Below are 17,499 nucleotides of genomic sequence, written 5' to 3'. Positions count from 1 at the left end.
GTCTGTTAGTCATATTTTTTCTGGAGTTTTGATCTGAACTTTCATTTGGTCCATTTTCTTTTGTCTTTATGTATAAGGGGCGGAGCCTTAGGTGTTCCTCAGGGCAGGGCAACCTGCATTGCTGCATTGTGACACTGTATGTGGGGGAGGTGTTTGAGAGGGAACAATGCTGCTTCTTCCACTCTCTGCCAGTTTTCAGTCACTTTCTCAGCTACCCATAATCAAATTGGGCCCTTGTTATGCTGATTCCTGAGTAGGTGTGCTTGTATATGTTCTAGGACCCTATTGGTCTCTCCAATGAACTCTCCTGTGAGGCTGGGAGTTTTTCCCACTGCCACTTCAACCCTTGTTTTCAATCAGAAGTTTGAGGCTTTATTTTCCTGTGCTGGAACCCTGGGTTGCATGGTCTGTCTTGCTCCCCAGTTGTTCCTCCCAGTTTATCTGCACTTGAATGTGGGACCGCCCAGCCCACAATCCACTGCCTCACTGGGTCTGCCAACCACTGCCTTGCCTGCCAGCCACAGCCTTGCCCACCCAGGTCCTCCAGCCACTGCCTTGCCAAGAGTCCTCTTTGTCCGGCTGCCTGTCTCTGCCCCTCCTACCAGTCTGGATGAATGTTTCTTCTTTAACTCCTTGGTTGTTGGACTTCCATACAGTTTGATTTTCTGTCAGTTCTGGTTGTTTTTTGTTTTTAAACTTATTGTTGTCTTTTTTTGGTTGTGTGAGGAGGCATAGTGTGTCTACCTATGCCTCCATCTTGGCCGGAAGTCAGATTGTTCTTAATTTCAGTGTCTCTGGTGATATTTTGTTTGCTTTTTTCTTTTGTTGAATATGTTCCAGTTAAAAGTGAGATCATATGGCATTTGTCCCTCACTGCCTAGCTTATCTCACTTACCCTAAAGACAGGGCCTATGTATTAGCCATCCTTGCAGCCCTAACACCCAGTGCTAGGTCTGGTACTCAAAGTTTACTGAAGTGAACTGCTATTGTGTGCAGTTATGGAACTGACTGGATCCTTTCCTAAATATTCACTTTTTCATTTACCTTTTATCTATCTATCATCTATCTATCTATCTATCTATCATCTATCTATCTATCTATCATCTATCTATCTATCTATATTTATTTATTTACCACACATCCATTGCAAGTATGTTTTCCAGTATGCAAATGGAGGGGGAGAATATTTCAGCAGATCCTTTTCTTGTAACTTTTTTTTGTTTTGTTTTGTTTTTGTAACATTTGGGGACTCTCTGAGATTCAAAGAACGACATCCTGAGTATTATTTGCTGAGTGTTAGGCACTCTTCTAGGTACTGAAGACACATTGGTAAAATGAGAGACAACCCCTGCTCTTACAAAAATCACAATTGACAATGGCAAAAGCTGGGTTTTGGTGGAGGACAGATACACTTCTTGGAGGAAGCCTTCCATGGCTCCCTGTCCTACTCACTTACTTCTCTTGTACAAAGTGTGTACTCCTGGCCACAGCCTTGGTTATTCCATATTTGAGTTGCCTGTCTGCTTGAAGTTCTTTCAATCTGTACTCAGAACTGCACACAAGACTCAGGCTTTATCATGCTGCATCCTCAGGGCATAATATGGTTCCTGCCATAGAAGTAGCACGCAATAAATGTATGCTACTTAGTGGATAAATAACTGACAATTCTATCTATAGTTTGAAAATGACCAATGAAACTCAAGGATATAGAGTCATAATAATTTGTAGTTTAATTAGTTGAGGTAGAACATGAAGCAATAGGATACTAGAAGACCAAAGGGAGAACATATTGGCTCTGGGGTAGTATAGGGTCCATGTGAGAATCTGTTCTCATTGCATTCATTTGAACATTCCATTTTAGGGTTATATAAAACACAATAACATTGTAGTTCTATGGAAAATGACTTGATTTTGGAGGAGGTATTAATTTGAAGCAAAAGTTTAAAAAAATTCTTGGAGTATATTTCTTTTACCCTTCCCACTACATTTGTAGAGACATAAACTAAGTCTAAATCCATGTCCATATCCCTATTCATGTCTATCTCCAAATTATTTTACTGTTCAGATTTAAAAATGCTATTGAACCTGAAGAAAAATAATGTGGGGAGACAAAACCATATGAGGTTAGCCCATGGGGTAATTGCCTGCAAAATATGTACCTGGATTTGAACCTTTTTTTATACTTCGGGGTTTAAAAAAATAGAGTGAAAATTATTTTAAATATTTTATTTATTTATTTTTACAGAGAGGGGAAGGGAGTGAGAAAGAAGGGGAAAGAAACACCAATGTGTAGTTGCTTCTTATGTGCCCCCTACTGGGACCTGACCTGCAATCCAGGTATGTGCCCAGACTGGGAATCAAACTGGTGACCTTTTGCTTCACAGTCCAGTGCTCAATTCACTGAGCCATACCAGCAAGGGCATTTTTTTTTATTTCAATGTAATCATTCGGAGACTTGAGCATTATTTTTCCAGTTGTACTGATATGAAATGTCAAGTACCCTTAGATTCTTATAGGTGTTGAAATTCCTTTTTCTATAGCTTTTGTAATTCCTTTCCTATCTATTTTTCTGTCCATTTTCTAGAATAGCACCCTCCTAGCCTTAAATACAAAACACCATCACAGACATTTTTAAGAACATCTTACACTGGAACAGTGTTTGAAGCAAGTCCCTTTTTTTCCTAGCATTTCATGGGAAATTGTTTTAAACTAAATGCATGCTAGTTTTATAGCCTTCCATATCTCAACTTTTTCCTGTTATCATTTATTTACTAAGGTTCCAAAGATTGATTATTTCACTTAGGCAATGCAAATGTCCTGGAAAATACTTTCTGTTTTCTTTTCTGTATGTATCCTTTTAATTCTGTTTTTCCAGAGCCCTTAACTTTGGGCTTAGGCAGATTGCAGTCAGCATCTGCACCTCCTAAAATGCTACAGTGTCTGCATTTTGCAACTCTGGTGCTGGGTAATCATGACACCCATGGTCTTCACCTGACTCCCTGCATGTCTCTTGCACACAAGCATAGAGCTGTCATTGGTTTCAGTCAGAGACCTTCATAAAAAAAGGAGCCCTTTGAGTTGAGAGTTGGGGCCTTGGTGGGAAGTTCCCTCCTTGATGATCACAATGCACCTCATTAAGCATTCTTTTCTGCCCCATTTTTTCCAGAGATGAGACTAGGGGTCTGTCATATTGGAGGACTGCTAAGAATAGTATAGTTTCCTCTGGACCTGCCCCATGATTCTCCTAGACATTTCAACCCAGCCATGTGTTTGTTCCAGCTGACTGAGTTTCTGTCATCTGAGGACTAAGTTTAAAGTAATTCAAATCTAAACCTTAGTGGTTGTCTTGACCCCAGCTTACAGGAACACTCTCACCAATTGAAAGTGCTTCCAGCCATTCATGTCTCCTTCTGTCTCTTTCTTTCCCTATAACTTTCCTGGATAGAGGAAATAGTATAATGTTTTTTCCTGTATGACTTCAACCAGGGAAGAGCTAACAGGGGATCAGTTGTTTCCAGGAGATATGAAAGGTTTATGTGTATGGGTGTGTGGTGGGCTAGGGGCAGAAAGAAGACAATGCAAATCTATCTAAGATTTTTCTGTCTCCTGGACATGCAGGAAACCATTACTATACCACTCAGGCTGTGCTCTCTGGCTACTACCACCAACCCTGCCCTTGCCTCTGGTATATATTAAAAAGACAACACCATGACTGACTCCAAGTACTTCACAACCGATAAAAAAAGAAGACATTTTTGAATTAAGGCTACACTCAACAATGAAAAGAAAGAAAAGAGGAAGGAGGCTGTGAAGCAAGTGACTGGTGCTATGATTGTAGGGAAGGGTATTAGCTCCCTCTTTCCATATGTAGTGAATTATATACAGTCTGACAACCTGGAACTAAAGAAGCTTTGTGTATCTCTACTTGATAAACTATGGCAAGAATCAGTCAGACATGGCCATCATGGACATCAGCAGCTTTGTGAAGTACTGTGAAGATCCCAATCCTCTAATTCAAGCCTTGGCAGTCAGAACCATGGGGTGAATCTAGGTGGACAAGTTTATAGAATATCTCTGTGAGTCTCTCTGCAAGTGTTTCAAAGGTGAAGATCCCTATTTTCGGAAAACATTAGCTGTCTGCATGGCAAAACTCCATGATGTCAATGCCCAAATGGTGGAAGATCAGGGATTTCTGGGTTATCTTCGAGAGCTCATGGCAAATTCAAAACAAATGATGGTAGCTAATGCTGTGCATTATCTGAAATCACTGAATCTTACCCAAACAGCAAGTTACTTGATTTAAACCTACAGAACATTAATGAGCTGCTGACAGCCCTGAATGAGTAGATGGAATGAGGTGAGATTTTCATCTTGGACTTCCTGTCCAATTAGAACCCTAAAGGTGACTAGGATATTCAGAACATCTGTGAACAGGTAACTCCTGGGCTATCTCATGCCAACTCAGCAGTGGTGCTTCCAGCAGTAGGAGTCCTAATGAAATTTCTAGATTTGTTACCCAAGGACTTTACTGAAGAAGTTGGCCCCTCCACCTGTTACTTTGTAGTCTCAGAACCAGAGGTGCAGTATATTGCCCCAAGGAATCAACCTAATTGTCCATAAAAGGCCTGAAATCTTAAAGCAGGAAATCAAAGTCTTCTTTGTGAAGTATAATGATCTCATGCATGTTAAACTAGAGAAGTTGGACATCATGATTTGAATGCCATTCCAAGCCAATATTGCTCAGGTTCTGGCAGAACTGAAGGAATATACTACAAAGGTTGGTGTTGACTTTGAAAAGTTGTGTGGGGCATTAGACAGTGTGCCATCAAGGTGAACCAATCTGCAGAACGTTGTGTAAGCACACTGCCTGAGATCAGGCAGACCAAAGTAAATTATATGGTCAAGATGCAATTGTTGTCATTAGGGACATCTTCTACAAGTACCCCAATAAGTATGAAAGTATTGCTACTCTGAGTGAGAACTTACATTTGTTGGATGAGCCAGATGCTCAAGCAGCTATGATTTGGATTGTGGGAGAGTATTACAAATTGACAATGCAGATGAGTTGCTAGAGAGCTTCCTCAAGGATTTTCATGATGAAAGCACCCAGGTGCAGCTCACTCTTCTTACTTCCACAGTGAAGCTATTTCTCAAGAAACCATGAGAAATACAGGATCCGGTACAGCTGGTCTTCAGTTTGGCAAAACGGGATTAGGAAAACCCTGACCTTTGAGACAGGGGCTATATTTATTGGTGGCTTCTCTCAACAGATGCTGGCACAACAAAAAAGTAGTCTTGTCTGAGAAGCCATGATCTCTGAGGAGACAGAACCTATTGAATCAACTCTGCTGCATGAGCTAATCTGCCATGTTGGTTCTTTGGCCTCTGTGCATCATAAGCCTCCCAATGCTTTTGTGTCAGGAAGTCATGGAATCCACTGTAAACACTAGCTAATACATTATGTGAGCACTGAATGCAGGTGACAGCACTGTTGGCACCTCCACTGCCACCAACCTGGAGCAGGCTCAAGTTATTCTGTCTCAAGGTGAACTTCTGGGGGCCTTCTAAAATCTTTTTGGGGTGTGCTTTATCAAATTTAAATTTTTATTAGATTTATTTATTTTATTTTATTTTTCTTCAAGTACAGTTGTCTATCTTTTCTCCCATCCACTCCCCTCAACCCCAGCCATCCCACCTACATCCCCTGATTCCACCCACCTTGATGTTGTCCATATGTCAGTTATAGTTGTTCTGAAAACCCTTCCCCCTTTTCCCCACATTATCCCCTCCTACCTCCCCTCTGGTTACTGTCAGTTTGTTCTTAATTTCAATGTCTCTGGTTATATTTTGCTTGCTTGTTGTTTTGTTGATTACATTCCATGTATAGGCAAGATCATATGTTATTTGTCTTTCACTGACTGGCTTATTTCACTTAGCATAATGCTCTCCAGTTCCATCCATGCTGTTGCAAAGTGTAGGAGCTCTTTCTTTCTCTCTTCTGTTTAGTATTCCACTGTGTAAATGTACCCTAGATTTTTGATCCACTCATTTACTAATGGGCACTTAGGTTGCTTCCAGCACTTGGCTAATGTGAATTGTGCTGCTATGAACATTGGGTGCATAGGTTATTTTGCATTGAACTTTCAGGGTTCTTAGGGTATAATCCTAGCAGTGGAATTGCTGGGTCAAAAGGCAGTTCTGTTTTTAGTTTTCGGAGAAAATTCCATACTGTTTTCCACAGTGGCTGCACCAATTTACATTCCCTTCAACAGTACACTAGGGTTTTCCCTTTTCTCCACATCCTCTCCAACATTTATTGCTTGTTGATTTGTTTATGATGGCCATTCTGACCAGTGTGAAGTGGTATCTCATTGTGGTTTTAATTTGCATCTCTCTGATGGCTAGTGATGCTGAGCATCTTTTCATGTGTCTCTGGATCCTCTGTGTGTCCTCCTTGGAGAAGTGTCTGTTAAAGTCCTTTGCCCATTTTTAATTGTGTTGGTTGTCTTCCCAGACTGGAGTCATGTGAGTTCTTTATATATTTTGGAGATCAAGCCCTTGTCTGAGGTATCATTGACAAATATGTTTTCCCATATGGTTAGTTCTCTTTTCATTTTAATGCTGTTTTCTTTAGCCATGAAGAAGCTTTTTTATTTTGATGAGATCCCATTTGTTTATTCTTTCCTTTATGTCCCTTGCTCTGGAGGACATATCAGTGAAAATATTGCTCTATGGAATATCTGAGATTTTGTTGCTTATGTTCTCCTCTAGGACTTTTCTGATGTCATGACTTATGTTTAAGTCATTTATCCACCTTGAATTTATTTTTGTGTACGGTGTAAGTTAGTGATTGAGGTTCTTTTTTTTTTTTTTTTCATGGAGCTGTGTGGCTCTCCCAACACTATTTGTTGAAGAGGCTATTTTTACTCCATTTTATGCTTCTGCCCTGTTTGTCAAATATTAATTGACCAAAGAGACTTGGGATTATTTCTGGGCTCTCCATTCTGTTCCATTGTTCTATGTGTCTGTCCTTATGCTAGTACCAGGCTGTTTTGATTACAGTGGCCTCATAATACAGATTGATATCAGGCATTGTAATCCCTCCTACTTTGTTCTTATTTCTCAGAATTGCTCCAGCTATTTGGGATCATTTATGGTGCTATATAAATTTTTGAAATATTTGTTCTATATCTGTGAAATATATCAGTGGTGCTTTAATAGGGATTGTGTTGAATCTATAAATTGCTTTGGGTAGTATGGACATCTTGATGATGTTAATTTTTCCTATCCATGAACATGGTACATGCTTCCATTTGTTTGTGTCTTCATTAATTTCTTTCTTCAGCATTGTATAGTTTTCTGAGTACAGGTCTTTTACCTCTTTAGTTAGGTTTATTCCTAGGTACTTTATCTTTCTTGTTGCTATATCAAATGGGATTTTTTTCCCTGATTTTGGTTTCTGATATTTCATTGTTGGTGTACAAAAATGTCTTTGATTTCTGAATATTGACTTTGTATCTTGCTGTTGTGCCAAATTCACTTATTAGGTTGAGTAATTTTTTGGTAGAGTCTATAGGATTTTCTATGTACACTATCATGTCATCTGCAAACTGTCAGTTTTGCTTCCTCCTTTCCAATTTGGATGCCATTTATTTCCTTTTCTTGTCTGATTGCTGTGGCTAGGACTTTCAATACTATGTTGAATAGAAGTGGTGAAAACAGACATCCTTGTCTTGTTCCTGATCTTAGTGGGAAAGGTTTTAGTTTTTGCCCATTGAGTATGATGTTGGCTGTAGTTCTCTCATATATGGCCTTTATTATTTTGAGTAATGCTCCCTCTATTCCCACTTTGCTGAGAGTTTTTATCATAAATGGATGCTGTACTTTATCAAATGTATTTTCCACATCTACTGATATGATCATGTGATTTTTGTATTTCCTTTTGTTTATGTGATGTATTAAGTTTATTGATTTGCAAATATTGTACCATTCTTGCATCCCTGGGATGAATCCCACTTGATCATGGTGCATGATCTTTTTCATGTATTGCTGGATGCAGTTTGCCAATATTTTGTTGAGGATTTTAGCATCTAAGTTCATCAGCAATATTGGCATGTAGTTTTATTTCTTTGTCTTTATGTGGTTTTGGGATTCGGATGATGTTGGCTTTATTAAAAGAGTTTGGGAGTCTTCTTTGTTCTTGGACTTTTTGGAATAGTCTGCAAAGGACAGAGGTTAACTCTTCTTTAAGCGTTTTGTAAAATTCTCCTGTGGAATGATCCAGTCCAGGACTTTTGTGTGCTGGGAGTTTTTTGATGACTGCTTTGATATCATCAGCTGTTCAGGCTTCCTGCTTCTTCTTCATTCAGTTTTGGAAGATTATATTTTTCTAGATATTTGTCAATTTCATCCAGGTTTTCAAATTTCATGGCATGCACTTCTTTGTGGTAATTTCTTACAATCCTTTGTACTTCTGTGGTATCAGTTGTAATCTCTCCTCTTTCATTTCTGATTGTGTTTATTTGGGTTCTCTTTTCTTCTGGATGAGTCTGCTTAAGGGCTTGTCAATTTTGATTATCTTTTCAAAGAACCCACTCCTGGGTTTACTGATCCTTACAATTGTTCTTTTAGTCTCTACGTCACTTAATTCTGCTCTGATCTTAGTTATTTCCTTCTTTCTACTTGCTCTGTGCTTTGTTTGTTGTTGTTCATCCAGTTCTTGTAGATGTAGGGTTAGGTTGTTTATTTGAAGTGCTTCTACCTTTTTTTATGTAGGCCTGTATCACTATGAACTTCTCTCTCAGGACTGTGTACACTGTGTCCCATAAAATTTGGACTGTTGTGAGTTCATTTTCATTTGTTTCCAGAAAGTTTTTGATTTCTTCCTTGACTTCATTCTTAACCCATTCATTGTTTAATAGCATGCTATTCAATCTCCATGAATTTGAGTGTTTTTGAGTTGTTTTCCTTGAGATTGGTTTCTAGTTTCAGTCCCTTGTGGTCAGAGAAAATGCTTGATATGATTTTATTTTTTTTAATTTGTTGAGGCTTGTTTTGTGTCCTATCATGTGATCATTCTTTGAAAATGTTTCATGTGCATTGTGTTTGCACATTTTTATTTGGGTTGGGATTTTTTAATGTTAATTTTGTAATTACTTTATAAATTTGGATATTAATTCCTTATCAGATATACCAGGGATAATGTTCTCCCATTCTCTAGCTTTTTATTTTGTTGATGATTTCCTTTGCTGTGCAAAAACTTTTTAGTTTGATGAAGTCCCATTTGGTTATTTTTTCTTTTGTTTCCCTTGACTGGGGAGATATATCAGATAAAAGTATTTCTACCAGCAATGTCTGAGATTTTGCTGCCTGTGTTTTCTAATACTATTTTTTGGTTTAGGTCTAATATTTAAGTCTTTAATCCATTCTTAAAAGATTTTATTTATTTACTTGTGGAGGGAAGAGAAAGGAGAGAGAAAGAGAGGGAGAGAAACATCACTGTGTGGTTGCCTCTCACGCACCCCCTACTGGAGGTCTGGCCTGCAGCCCAGGCATGTACCTTGACTAGAAATTGAACCGGCGACCCTTTGGTTCACAGGCCAGCGATCAATCCACTGAGTCCTACCAGCCTGGGCAATTCACTTTGAATTTATTGTTGTGTGTGGTGTAGGAATGTGGTCTAGTTTCATTTTTCTGCACTTATCTGTCCAATTTTCCCAACACCATTTACTGAATAAACTATCTTTAGCCCACTGTATGTGCTTGCTTCCTCTGTGAAATATTAATAGACTATAAAGGTTTAGGTTTATTTTGGGGCTCTCTTTTCTGTTCCATTGATCTATGTGTCTGTTTTAATGCCAGTACAAGGCTGTTTTGATTAGTATGGCCTTGTAGTTTTGCTTGATATTAGGTGGTGTGATTCCTCCAACTTTGTTCTTCTTTTTCAGGATCACTGTTGCTATACATAGCCTTTTATGTCTCTATATAAATTTTTGAAATATTTTTTATAGTTCTGTGAAATACATCATTGGAATTTTGATAGGAATTTTATTGAATCTATGCATTGCTTTGGGTAGTATGGACATTTTAATAATGTTAATTCTTCCTATCCATAAACACAGTATGTGCTTCTACTTATTTTTATCTTCTATAATTTTCTGAGTACAAGGCTTTCACATCCTTGGTTAGGTTTATTCCTAGATACTTTATTCTCTTTGAAGCAATTGTTGAATGGGCTTGGTTTCTTAATTTCCCTTTCTGTTAGTTCATTATTGGCATATAAAATGCAACTGATTTCTGGATATTAATTTTGTATCCCACTATGTTGCTGAAATTCATTCATCAGTTCTAGTAGTTTCATGGTGAAATCTTTGGGGTTCTCTATGTACAGTATCATGTCATCTCTAAATACAGTTTAACTTCTTCCTTTTCAATTTGGATGACATTTATTTCTTCTTATTGTCCAATTGCTGTGACTAGGACTTCTAGTACCATGTTGAATAAGAGAGATGAAAGCAGACCTTGTCTTGTTCCTGATCTTAAGGGGAGTGCTTATAGTTTTTGCCCATTGAGTATGATGTTGGCTGTGGGTTTTCATATATGGCCTTTATTATGTTTAGGTATGCTTCCTTTATTCCCACTCTGCTGAGAGTTTTTATCATAAATGCGTGCTAGATTGTTTCAAAACTTTGTTTTGTAGCTACTGATATAATCATGTGGTTTTTATCCTTCCTTTTGTTTATGTGGTGAATCATATTTATTGATTTGTGAATGTTGTACTATCCTTGCATTCCTGGAATAAAAATCATTTCATCATGTTGTATGATCTTTCTGATGCATTGCTATATTTGATTTGTCAATATTTTGTTAAGGATTTTAATGTCTGTGTTCATCAGTGATATTGGCCTCTAGTTTTTTTCTTGGTTTTGTCTTTATCTGGTTTTGGGATTAGGATGATGCTGGCTTTGTAAAAAAGAGTTCGGGAGTCTTCCCATTTCTTGGATTTTTTGCAATAGCTGGTGAAGAACAGGAGTTAGCTCTTCTTTAAGTGTTTTCTAAATTTCTCCCGTGAAACTGTCCAGTACAGGGCTTTTGTGTGCCGGGAGTATTTTTTATTACTGATTCAATTTTATGAGCTGTTATCTGTCTGTTCAGGCTTTCTGCTTCTCCTTAATTCAATTTTGGAAGATTATATTTTTCTAGAAATTTGTCCACTTCGCCCAGGTTTTCAATTTTTTTTTTTTGGCACATAGTTTTTTTTTTTTTTGTAGTAATTTATAACAGTACTTTGTATTTCTGTGGTATCAATTGTAATCTCTCCTCTTTCAGTTCTGATTTTGTTTACTTGGGTTCTTTCTCTATTTTTCTCGATGAGTCTGCTTAAAGGCTTGTTGATGTTGTTTATGTTTCCAAAGAACCAGCTCCTGGATTTATTGATTCTTTGAATTTTTCTTTTAGTCTCTATGTCATTTAATTTTGCTCTGATCTCGGTTATTTCCTTCCTTTTACTTGTTCTGGGCTGTCATTGTTGTTGTTCATCCAGTTCTTGCAGGCATAGGGTTAGGTTGTTTGTTTGAAATGTTTATTTTTTAGGTAGGCCTGTATCATTTTGAACTTCCCTCTCAGGACTGCCTTTGTTGTGTCCCAAGTTTTGGACTGTTGTGTGCTAATTTTTATTTATTTCCAGAAATGTTTGATTCCTTCCTTGATCTCATTATTAATCCATTCATTGTTTAATAGCATGCTATTCAATCTCCATGGATTTGAGTGTTTTTGAGTTTTTTTCCCTGAGTTTGGTTTCTAGTTTCAGTCCCTTGTGGTCAGAGAAAATCCTTGATATGATTTCAATTTTCTTGAACTTTTTGAGGTTTCTTTAGTTGTCCTATCATGCTATCTTTGAAAATATTCCATGTGTATTTGAAAATAATGTGTATTTTGTTTCTTTGGGGTGAAAGGTTTTATATATGTATCAGTTAATTCCATTTGATCTAAGACATTGATCAATGCCACAATATCCTTGTTGATATTTTGTTTGGAAGATCTATCCATTTTTGACAGTAGGATGTTAAAATCCCCTTGTATAAGTGTGTTGCGTTCTATATTTTTCTCAATTTCCTCCAAGATTTTTCTTAAATATTTGTGTGCTACTATGTTGGGTGCATATGTGTTTATAATACTTAGGTCTTCTTGATTGATTCTTCTCTTGAATATTATGAATTGTTCTTCTGTGTCTCTTTTTATGGAATTTGTTTTGAAATCTATTTTGCCAGATATAAGTATTGCTACACTAGCTTTTCTTCTTTTCTTGTCCGTTTGCTTGGAATATGTTTTCCAACTCTTCCCTTTCAGTCTGTGCAGGTATTTTTTTCTGAGGTAGATCTTTTCTAAGAAGCATATGTGTGGATCATGTTTTCCTGTCTCTTCAGGTACCCTATGTGTTTTGATTTCAGCATTTAGTCCATTTACATTTAGGGTTATTATTGATAGGTACTCATTCGTTGCCATTTTACTCCCTTTGTACCCATCTTCTTTTCTCTCTCATTCTTCTTCTTCCTCTTCTTAAAGCAGTCTCTTTAGCATATCTTGTAGTGCTGGTTTGGTGGTTGTGTATTCTTTCAGCCTTCTTTTGTCTAGGAAACTCCTTATTTTGCCTCCCATTTTAACTGAGAGCCTCACAGGATAGAGTAGTCTTGGTTGCAGGCCTTTGCTTTTCATTGCTTTTATATTTCTTGTCATTCCCTTCTGGTTTGTAGTGTTTCTGTTGAGAAGTCAAGTACTACCCTTATTGGGGCTCCCTTGCATGTTACTTATTGTTTCTCCCTTGCTGCCTTTAAGATTCTCTGTATTTAAATTTTGCTATTTTAATTATGATATGTGTTGGAGTGGGCCTCTTTGGGCTCCTCTTCATTGGAACCCTCTCTGCTTCCTGGACTTTTGTGGCTTTTTCTGTCATCAAATTAGGGAAGTTTTCTATCATTACTTTTTAAAATATATTCCATTAATTATGATATTACAGTTGTCCCATTACCCCCCCCTTCATTCCCCTCCACCCTGCACACCCTCTCCCACCCACATCCCCTTCCTTTAGTTCATGTCCATGTGTCATAAGTTCTTTAGCTTCTATATTTCACATACTATTCTTGCCCTCCCCCTGTCTATTTTCTACCTACTATCCATGCTACTTATTCTCCATACCTTTTCCCCCTCTCTCCTCCTCCAACTCCCCTGTTGCTAACACTCCATGTGATCTCCATTTCTGTTATTCTGCTCCTGTTCTAGTTGTTTGCTTAGTTTGTTTTTGGTTTTTTGTTTTAGGTGTGGTTGTTAACAATTGTGAGTTTGCTGTCATTTTACTGTTCATATTTTTTATCTTCTTTTTGTTAGATAAGTCCCTTTAACATTTCATATAATAAGGGCTTGGTGATAATGAACTCCTTTAACTTGACCTTATCTGAGAAACACTTTATCTGCCCTTCTTCCATTCTAAATGAAAGCTTTGCTGGATAGAGCAACCTTGGGTGTAGGTCCTTGCCTTTCATGACTTGGAATACTTCTTTCTAGCCCCTTCTTGCCTGCAAGGTCTCTTTTCAGAAATCAGCTGACAGTCTGATGGGAACTCCTTTGTAGGTTACTGTCTCCTTATCTCTTGCTGCTTGTAGGATTCTCGCCTTCATTTTTACCTTGGCTAATGTAATTATGATGTGCCTTGGTGTGTTCTTCCTTGGGTCCAAGTTCTTTGGGACTCTCTGAGCTTCCTGGACTTCCTGAAAGTCTATTTCCTTTGCCAAATTGGAGAAGTTCTCCTTCATTATTTGTTCAAATATGTTTTCAATTTCTTGATCTTCCTCTTCTCCTTCTGGTACCCCTATGATTCGGATATTGGAACATTTAAAGATGTCCTGGAGGTTCCTAAGCCTCTTGTCATTTTTTTGAATTTTTATTTCTTTCTTTGGTTCTGGTTCAATGTTTCTTTCTTCCTTCTGGTGTACTCCACTTATTTGAGTCCCAGTTTTCTTCCTATCACTATTGGTTCCCTGTACATTTTCCTTCATTTCACTTAGCATAGCCTTCATTTTTTCACCTAATTTGCGACCAAATTCAACCAATTCTGTGAGCATCCTGATCACCAATGCTTTCAACTGTGCATCTGATAGGTTGGCTATCTCTTGGTCGCTTAGATGTATTTGTTGTGGAGCTTTTATCTGCTCTTCCATTTGGGCCATTTTTTTTGACTTGTCACACCTGTTGTGTATGAGGGGTGGAGCCTTAGGTGTTCACCAGGGCAGGACAGCCCTGTAGCTGGGTTGTGATGCTTGGTATGTGGGGGCAGGGTCCAAGAGGGAACAATGGCACTTGCTCCACTGTCTGTCAGACTTCAGTCCCTTCTGCTGCTTCCCCCAAGCAAAGTGGGCCTTTCTGTTGCTAATTCCCATGTGGGTGGGCTTGTGCACATTCTAGGACCCAGTGGGTCTCTCCAATGAACTCTCCTGTGAAGCTGGGAATCTCTTCCTTAGCCTCAACGCCCACAGGTATTTTCAATCAGTGCCCCAAGACTCTATTTCCCAGTGCTGGGACTCTAGGTTGCACTCAGTGCCTTGCTTCACAATCGCCACCTTGCTGGGTCTGCTGGTTGCTACCCCATGCCAGGGTCTGTCAGCTGCTGCCTACGTGCCCAGAGCTTGCCCACTGCAGTCTTGCATGCCTGGGATGCCTTATGTGGCCAGTCCCACTGCTCTTTGTGCCTCGACCCCTCTCTGCCCGGCTGCCCAACTCCAGCCCCCCTACCAGTCTGGATGAATGTGTCTATTTTAACTCCTTAGTTGTCTGAATTCCATACAGTTCAATTTTCTGTGAGCTCTGGTTGTTATTCTGTTTCTAAATTGTTGTTGTCCCTATCTTGGTTGTGTAAGGAAGCACAGTGTGTCTACCTATACCTCCATCTTGGCCAGGAGTCCATCATTACTTTTTCAAACAGGTTTTCTATCCCTTGCTCCTCTTCATATCCTTCTGGTCTCACTATTATATGGATATTATTATGTTTCATATTGTCCTGCAGTTCTCTTAACCCCTCTTTGTTCCTTAGAGTCCTTTTTCCTTTTCTTACTCTCTCTGAGAGTTTTTTCTACCTTGTCCTCCAACTCACTGATTCAATCCTTTGCTTTGGCTAGCCTGCTTCTGATTCCTTCTACTGTGTTCTTCAATTCAGGTATTGTATTCTTCATTTCTTCTTGACTCTTGTTGATAATTTCTATGTCCTTTTTCATGATGATAAAATTTGTAGTAAGTTCCTCCTAGTTTCCCTGTAGTTTTTGGTAATTCTCATTGAACTCATTGAGCTTCCTTATAACCATTGCTTTGAACTTAATATCTGATAGTTGACTTGCTCCTATTTCATTTAGCAGTCTTTCTGGGGATTCCTCCTTTCCTTTCAATGAGGGGGGCATTATTTCTTTGTCTTCCAATTATTTTTGAGACTCTTCTTGTTTGTTTCTGTTTCTTAAATTCATCTGTTTTGACTCTCTGACTTTGTGGTGTGAACTTCTACAGTAGGAGACCTGTGAGATTCAGTGGTGCAGCAGATAACTCCCCCCTTCACCCCACTATCAACAGCAAATGAATCAGTATTAATAAGGGTGTAAAGAGATTAAAACTATTATAAAAAAGGAGAGAAATATACTATAGTATAAAATCTGGTAACTTAGTATGCACAAACTTGATGGACAAGAAATGGATGTTAAAAGCTATGCAGGGAAGAAAATATCACCAACCATGGAGAAGACCACAGTGGATTTTGTCTCAGGAGCCTCTAGTATTTACCACTGTTTTTTTTTTCTTTCTAGATCCTCCTCTGGTGATGTCAGATGGTGACTCCATCTGACCTTAGGCAGCCTGTTCCAAGACTGCCAGGGATCTACTGTCCATGGCTGCTCCTTCAGTTGTTAATCTAGTCACTCTGCACTCAGCAGCCAGGCTTAAGCACCACAGGTGGGGCAGAGTCTATCCTGGGGTCAGGGCTATTGTTTCCCTTCAGGCTGCTATTGCTCAGAGTGGAGTGGTCTGCCTGAGCAGGATGGCTGCTGCCATAGGGATAATGACTCAGCACCAGGATCCCATGGCTGCTCTCTCAGTCCTCTCCCCAAAGCTTCCATTCCCTCCTCAGGCATCTCTAGCCCACTCTGCCCCTGCCTTTGCCAAAGCCCAGGGTAAGTGGCCACAAATGAAAATTTTTATGCTGAGGCCAGCCACTCTGAAAAGCCATGTTTGCATTGTTCCTGTGTGTGCTTTTCCGCTTGCTGCAGCCACCTCTGTCACGTGCCTCCTAAGTTGCCACGGACTTCCACAGCATTTTTGCCAGAGTTCTCAAAGTCTTACTTTTTAAAAAATCTGCTGCATAGGATCACTGGCATGCCCACAATGTCAGATGTGGCCATGGATACCAGCTCCAAGATCACCACCAAAGACTTAAAGGAGAAGAAGGGAGTGGAAGAGGCAAAGAATGGAAGAGATGCACCTGTTAATGACAATGCTAATGAGGAAAATGGGGAGCAGGGGGCTGACAATGAGGTAGATGAAGGAGAGGAAGAAGAAATGGAGGAGAAGGAAGAGAAGGAGGAAGGTGATGGTGAGGAAGAGGATGGAGATGAAGATGAGGAGGCTGAGGCAGCCATGGGCAATTGGACAGCTAAAGATGATGAGAATAACGATGTTGACACCAAGAGGCAGAAGTTCGATGAGGATGACTGTAAAGCAAAAAAGGAAAACTTAAACTTAAAAAAAAAGGCCACTGTGATCTATTTACACTGCACTTCCCATCTCAGAATCTAAACATGGTCACCTTCAAGTAGAGATTCCCACCCACCCACTGCAGGCAGCACCACTCTCAGGTGACATACGTTCTCCACCACCCAACGAAAACCACTATGTGAATTTGCAACAGGGGAGGAAGAAAACAAAACTTCCAATGCCCTACTTTTTTCTTAAAAGTCCTTTAAAAAGGAAAATTTGTTTGTATTTTTTATTTACATTTTATATTTTTGTACATATTGTTAGTGGTCTGCCATTTTTAATGATCTGAGCATGACCAAACCAGACTTTGGAGCATTCTCTCTCCTACTTCTGACTTTACTTGTGGTGTGACCATGTTCATTATAATCTCAAAGGAGAAAAAAAACCTTTAAAAAAAGCAAAAACAACAAAAAAATCTTATTCTGAGCATTCCCGTAACTTTTTGTGCGTGTATTTAGCTGTACTATAAGTAGTTGGTTTGTATGACATGGTTAAAAAGGCCAAAGATAAAATATTGCTTTTTTCCATTTTTGCTTATAAAGTTTCTGTTTATTTACTTATTTTTTGGCCTGTTTGATGTATGTGTAAAACAATGTTGTCCAACAATAAACCGGAATTTTATTTTGCTGAGTTGTTCTGACAAAAAAAAATTTATGTTGGCCCTTTAAACGGCTCTTTGCATCTCCAACCATCTGTCTCTGGGAGAGAGCAACC

At 38.9% G+C, this 17,499-nt stretch overlaps 1 protein-coding gene and 1 pseudogene across 1 annotated transcript; both read left to right on the top strand.

Annotated features, from left to right (window-relative positions):
• The first annotated feature begins 3,708 nt into the window (after window positions 1–3,708).
• Window positions 3,709–5,568, top strand: LOC123819067 (annotated as a pseudogene).
• A 10,685-nt stretch (window positions 5,569–16,253) lies between these two features.
• LOC123819120 (prothymosin alpha-like) lies at window positions 16,254–16,884 on the top strand. Its single transcript, XM_045839448.1, has one exon. It carries the CDS (start codon window positions 16,405–16,407, stop codon window positions 16,822–16,824), a length of 420 nt encoding a protein of 139 aa, XP_045695404.1. The 5' UTR covers window positions 16,254–16,404; the 3' UTR covers window positions 16,825–16,884.
• The last annotated feature ends 615 nt before the right edge of the window (window positions 16,885–17,499 follow it).

The sequence above is a fragment of the Phyllostomus hastatus genome, unplaced genomic scaffold (assembly GCF_019186645.2).
Source record: "Phyllostomus hastatus isolate PE091 unplaced genomic scaffold, TTU_PhHast_1.1 phas_contig_30, whole genome shotgun sequence".
NCBI lineage: Eukaryota > Metazoa > Chordata > Mammalia > Chiroptera > Phyllostomidae > Phyllostomus > Phyllostomus hastatus.
This window is presented reverse-complemented; position numbering and strand designations above follow the sequence as displayed.